Source organism: Tigriopus californicus, chromosome 12 (genome assembly GCF_007210705.1).
Source record: "Tigriopus californicus strain San Diego chromosome 12, Tcal_SD_v2.1, whole genome shotgun sequence".
NCBI classification, from domain to species: domain Eukaryota; kingdom Metazoa; phylum Arthropoda; class Copepoda; order Harpacticoida; family Harpacticidae; genus Tigriopus; species Tigriopus californicus.
This window is the reverse complement of record NC_081451.1, coordinates 13,187,828-13,193,457: the sequence shown is the minus strand read 5'-3', so window position 1 is coordinate 13,193,457 and position 5,630 is coordinate 13,187,828. Positions and strand designations below refer to the sequence as shown.

The 5,630-nt window shown below is 43.1% G+C and overlaps 3 protein-coding genes across 3 annotated transcripts in view; all 3 read left to right on the top strand.

Annotated features, from left to right (window-relative positions):
* Positions 1-87: 87 nt before the first annotated feature.
* On the top strand, positions 88-1,287 carry LOC131892316 (uncharacterized; the record flags this gene model as incomplete). Its single annotated transcript, XM_059242123.1, is given in 1 exon segment — positions 88-1,287. A coding segment is annotated over 1 exon segment (1,033 nt), but the record flags the coding sequence as incomplete, so codon positions are not given.
* Positions 1,161-3,418, top strand: LOC131892312 (uncharacterized). Its single transcript, XM_059242116.1, has 2 exons — positions 1,161-1,303; positions 1,370-3,418. The coding sequence occupies exon 2, from the start codon at positions 1,590-1,592 to the stop codon at positions 3,303-3,305; it is 1,716 nt and encodes a 571-aa protein (XP_059098099.1). The 5' UTR covers positions 1,161-1,303; positions 1,370-1,589; the 3' UTR covers positions 3,306-3,418.
* A 959-nt stretch (positions 3,419-4,377) lies between these two features.
* LOC131892318 (trypsin-1-like) overlaps positions 4,378-5,630 on the top strand; it is a 32,315-nt gene continuing 31,062 nt past the window's right edge. Inside the window, exon 1 of the mRNA XM_059242126.1 lies at positions 4,378-4,381. The gene's annotated coding sequence lies outside the window, so the exon portion shown is untranslated. The remainder of the gene's footprint in view (positions 4,382-5,630) is intronic.

Below are 5,630 nucleotides of genomic sequence, written 5' to 3'. Positions count from 1 at the left end.
CATTATCTATATTGGTAAATTTTTGTGCTATGTTATTCAGGGACTCTCTATCAAGGAAATGCCAATTTTATGGAATCACGCAACCGTTCCCGCGATCTGAGGCCAGATTTCAAACTGAATGGAAGTAAACAAAGGGTCGGTTCGTCCAACGGGATTTGAACGTGGGTTGAGCCATCCCATTTCGAATCTTTGGATCCTGCGAAGTCAGGAATTAGGATCGCTTATAAACGAGCCGTGCTTAGGCCGTCATCGTCATGGTCAACAAGTGCGCCGCTGTTGGATGTCGTAGTGGATATGCGCTCAAGAAGGCTGAGAGCCTGGCGAGCCCCACTTCAGACCCACCCGCAGACCAGGAATCGAGGTATCCGCCATCGAGCATCAGCTTTCACAGTTTTCCAAAAGATGAGATTCTACGCAATAAGTGGATTCGGGCTTTGTCCAGAGAGCACTAGTCTCCAAGTGATTGTTCAAGAGTTTGTTCTAGGCATTTTCTTGAGAGTGATTTTGAGACCGAACGCTCTGACCAAGACCAATGGCGAGTGAAAAAACTGACCCAAAAGAACCGGGGCCAATTGCAATTACGCCGATTAAAACCCGAGATCGCGCCCAGCATTTTTCCCGAGTGTCCCTCGTACATGAGCCAGAGGGTGCCCCCTCCACGGCCACGAGCTACTCCCCCATCCACGGTCAGTCATCGTTTTCATCGTCAACAGGAGGCGCAAGACAAACTTGAAGCGGATTATTTCGAACGCCAACGCATCACAAATCTCGGGGATTTGCACGTTAAAATGAAACAAGAGATCATCTCAGATGATTACTTGATCGTCAGTTACGACCCTGGTAATTTGGTATTCATGTCACTGGTTATTGATGATCCAGACCGAGGACCGTGGATTCGAAAGAGTTGCCACATCAGACAAGACCTTTCCTTCACCCTTTATTGCCTCGGCACGTTGGTTTCTAAAACAGAAGTTCAGCACCTTTTATCAAGTTCGGGCAAGTTTGCGATGGTGGATGAAGTTCTGAACGTCTTGGTCTGTTTGAACAATTTTGCAGAGTCAAAATCGCGCAAGACATTAACTGTTTTGGAACATGTTGAAAAACTCAAGGCTTTGGGTGAAGATGATTCCGTGGTTTCTAAAGAAGGCTTCAATTTTGCCCTTGACCAACTCCAGCTTTCTGTCAAGCAGCCTCGCCAACGGCGATATTCTCCAGCATTCTTGGCTGCATCAATGCTTTGGCAAAACACAAGTCCCGCTCTGTATCGGCTTCTCTGCCAGGACCTTTGTCTGCCATCTGTTCGGTAAATATTCAAAGTGGAAATACCTTAGAACTTATCAAAGTAAACAGCCTACCTTTGAATTTTCAGAAACCTGCAAAGATTTGGTCAGAACCTTTCCGTCGAAGTTGGATTGCCTCCATCAACCAAAGAATATCTACAAAGACGAATTGAGCCACTGGAGCCACGTGAAAGAATCGTGAATCTCTTGTTTGACGAAGTTTACAGTGCGAAGAAATGTGAATATGCGAATGGTCGATTTTATGGTCTCGATGAGGATCAGGATGCATCAAAGACGGTTTAGTGCTTCATGATCACAGGAGGTGCTGGATCTTTCTTTGATATTGTGTGCATGGTGCCACTGACACGAATCAACAATGAAGTGATTAATGGTTGGTGGTGGAAAGTCGTGGAGTCTCTAACAATGATTGGTTTCCGGATTGTAACATCCATTTCTGATGGACACTCAGCCAACAGAAAGTTTGTCACTGACAACCTACAGTGTAGAAATGGGAAGAGCCACATCGAAAACCCATTTGCTGCACCTCCTTTTAATCGCATTCATCCCTTGTTTGACACCATTCACCTCATGAAGGGGTTGTATACTAATCTTCTAAACAAAGGCGAGTTTGAGTGTCCGCCATTTGAAGATCAGGTAGTTCGGCCACGTTTGAGCCACTTTCGGAGTTTGTATGAAGAAGAGACTTGTGCTGCAATCCGGTATGCCCCAAAACTCAATCACAAAGTTATTGCACCGATGCCCATTGAACGGTGTAACGTGGACTTGTCTGTCAGATTTTATCACGAATCAACAGCTGCAGCATTGCGGCATTATTCAAATGAAAGTGAAACGAGGAAAGAATGGAATGAAACTGCTGCATTTGTTGATATCGTCAACCGGTACTTTAAGACTATAAATGTGAAGACCACAACTTTTGCTGGACGAAAACGAGATGAGTTCAGGAAACCTGTGTGCCGAGATGATACAACTCAAATTAAATTCCTACAAAACCTTCTGACTTGGATTGAAGAATGGGAAAAAATGCCAACGAAGAAGAAACTATCAAGGGAGACATTTTTTGCCCTGAAATTTACACTGAGGGGTATAATCAAGCTTTGCAAATATTTGCTTGTCACAACAGATTTGTCGTACATTCTCTTGGGAAAATTCAATAGTGATCCAATTGAAAGACGCTTTGGAAATTATCGGCAGCTTTCTGGTGCAAATTTTTTTGTATCTCTGAAACAAATTCTTGAGAGTGAAAAGAAAATTCGAATTCGTTCTCTCATTAAATTTGATAAACTCGACGCTCAAGATCTCCGTAACCTTTGTAAGGACAAGAATGAAGCTACGAAAAAACGAGTGGAAGAGGAATGCGAGCTACTAGTTTCTCTTCTCAATGACCCTGAGTCCGATGAAGCCATGGACCTGTTTGACTTAGAGGATAGATTTGCGATTGTCTTTTATTGCGCTGGATCAATTGCGAGAAGCATTCTCCTACGAAACAAGTGCGAAAAATGCAAATTTCTGCTCCTCGACGACAAGAAATATTCAACCGGGGAACAGGCAACAAATTTGGATGACTTTCCTAGTGCAACTAAGGAATTGAAACAAAATGATCAATTCTTAAGTTTGAATGACCGAGGGGGCTTGCTTCGACCTTCTCAAGTGGTTTACGCCACCTCTCTGTTTGCATTGAAGCTTCGAGAAGAAATCTTTCAAGATGAAGACTTACGCAAGATTGTGATGTCTTCAGCAGATCCAAGAGCATTGTTTGTGTCTTGTTGGAAGAAGCGTGTCGAAAGTTCATGTCACTTGTTTCAGGCTTTAAATCAGCATTGTGATGATGGACATTCCTTTCATAAGTTTGTGCCAGATATTGGGGAAAAATGCTTCAATCTAGCTTCTAAAAACCTTGCCACCAACATCAACAACAATGTTCATCAGAGTAGAAAGCGTGGAGGGGATTCCGTCCCATCTTCAAAAGCTAGAAAAATTAGTAAACTGTCAGGACATCAGAAATAAGTCATGTAATATATGATATATTAAAGAGCATCGAAACATTTTTAAATTACTCAAGAAGTGCGTACAAAAGCAATATAGTACATTTCATTGTTGGCCTTAGTTGGCGGTGCTCAATTTAGCGTGGCGTTTCCTTGATAGAGAGTCCCTGATCAGATACAGATGTAGCCTCTGTGATTGCATTGGCCGAGGCACTTATAGACCCTGTGTCTCAGTCTCAAGCCGGTACAGAGGTTGTTCCTCGAGTAGAGGAGAGTGATAATCAAGTTGGGAAAGAACAAATTGTGGAAATGGAAGATGCATGTTCCGTTATGGATCCATCACAAGGAGCGAAATCTGAGGCTAATTGTTTGATTGAGATGGAGACGAGACAAAATGATTACCGGAGTCCAATCATAAGGCTCGAGAAAGATCGGTCTAAAGTCGTTAGTGATGTGCAACTGCCTCTTACACGCATGACGCGTAGTCGTACCGGGTCTAATACGTCGAGTTTAGCGCTGGATTCCTCCCAACAATTATCATGTTAACTTGCATTTATCTAAATTGTCGAAGTATCCTGAACAAATTAACGGATTTGCAATGTCTTCTAGCCAACATTGATCCTGATATAGTTCTGCTCTCAGAGACGTGGTTACACCCCAAGTTGTCAAACAAAGAGATTGAATTTCGCGATTTTAAGGTTGTGGCTAGGAAAGATAGGTTAGACACCCGATTGGGTCGTGGTGGCGGTGTAGCCATTTTAGCTAAAAGTGATCTTAGTTGCGTTGAGGTGGATATTCCAATTTGTTGCGTTGGTCTCCAATATTGCAAATTAGCCTGTGTATATACCTCTCCTAATTCTTCTGGTGTGGACCGTGATGCCCTTAACGCGTTCCTTGGATCAATTAACAAGGATATCGTAATTATGGGCGACTTCAACCATCCTCTTATTGACTGGGCAACACAGTCAGGTCAGAGTGCTACTGATCTAAATTTTCTCAACGCTCTTGGTAACGGGTTTTTGAGGCAACTCGTGACAAGTCCGACGCACACAGCAGGCAATATCCTAGATTGGGTGTTTACAAATTTGTCCGATCTGGTCCACTTTGTGGAGTGCAGACCAGAACTTATATTAAGCGATCACTTTCCATTACTATTGGGACTTGCTTCCACATATACTCGTAAATTCAATGAGGGTCAACACAAGATTCCAGATTATACTAGAGCTAATTTCGATGGTTTTAAAAAATACATTAAAGGTTTTGACTGGAACCAACTTGTATTTTGTTCCTCGTCAACTGAAGACGCTTGGGAGTGTTTCAAAAATATCATAGACGAGGGTTCTTCAATGTTTGTTCCACTACGCCTAAAGAGGAACAGCGGAAAGCCACCTTGGTTGTCCCAGCATCTCTTGGGTCAAATCAGGAAACGTGATAGACTTTGGGCAAAATTTAGGTCGTCTCATAGAGTCAAGCACAAGAACGAACATGCAATTTTCGCTAAACAGATTAAAGTCGATATACGCAAAGCCAAGGAAGCTTACGAAGAGAAATTGGCAGAGACAAAAAGTCTGAAATGCTTTTACGGCTATTTCAAAAAAGCTGGTAAATCCCGCATTGGGCCAATACTGGACAGTCAAGGGAATATGATTAACGCTAAGCATGAAAAGGTGCAAATATTTAATAAGTTTTTTTCGTCAACGTTTGAGCCATGGGTTCCATCAAAACGAGGAGAAATTGAGTCCAATCAAGGGAATGATAGGATGAAAGTTGACTTCGACACGGGCTTGGTTCTGAGGCAGATCAAAGGGATGAAGTATTCTACAAGTCCTGGTCCTGATGGAATAACATTTAGCTTGTTAAAAGGACTTGGTGGATGTGTAACCTTCGCCCTCTCGCTAATCTTCTCCTGTTCTGTGTCGTCTGGGGAAGTTCCACTGGATTGGCGTAGCGCGAACATTTTCCCGTTGCTGAAAGGGGCGACGCTAGGCAGACTTCTAATTATCGTCCAATATCTCTAACTAGTGTTTGTGGTAAGCTCATGGAGCGTTTGGTGAAAGATCGACTTTGGAGTCTCATCTCAGACGGTGGGATGATTGACAATGATCAGCACGGATTCTGCCCTGGTAAATCATGTACGTCAAACCTTTTGGAATTCAACAAATTTGTCTCTCGGGCTAAAAAGGATGGGAAGGATGTGCAGGCCATTTATCTTGATCTCTCGAAAGCCTTTGACAAGGTCAATCATGAGACGCTGTTGAGCAAACTTATCAACATGGGTATTGGGGGGATAACGTGGAGATGGATCAGGCATTGGTTATTGGATCAAGTCCAACGGGTAACCATGGAC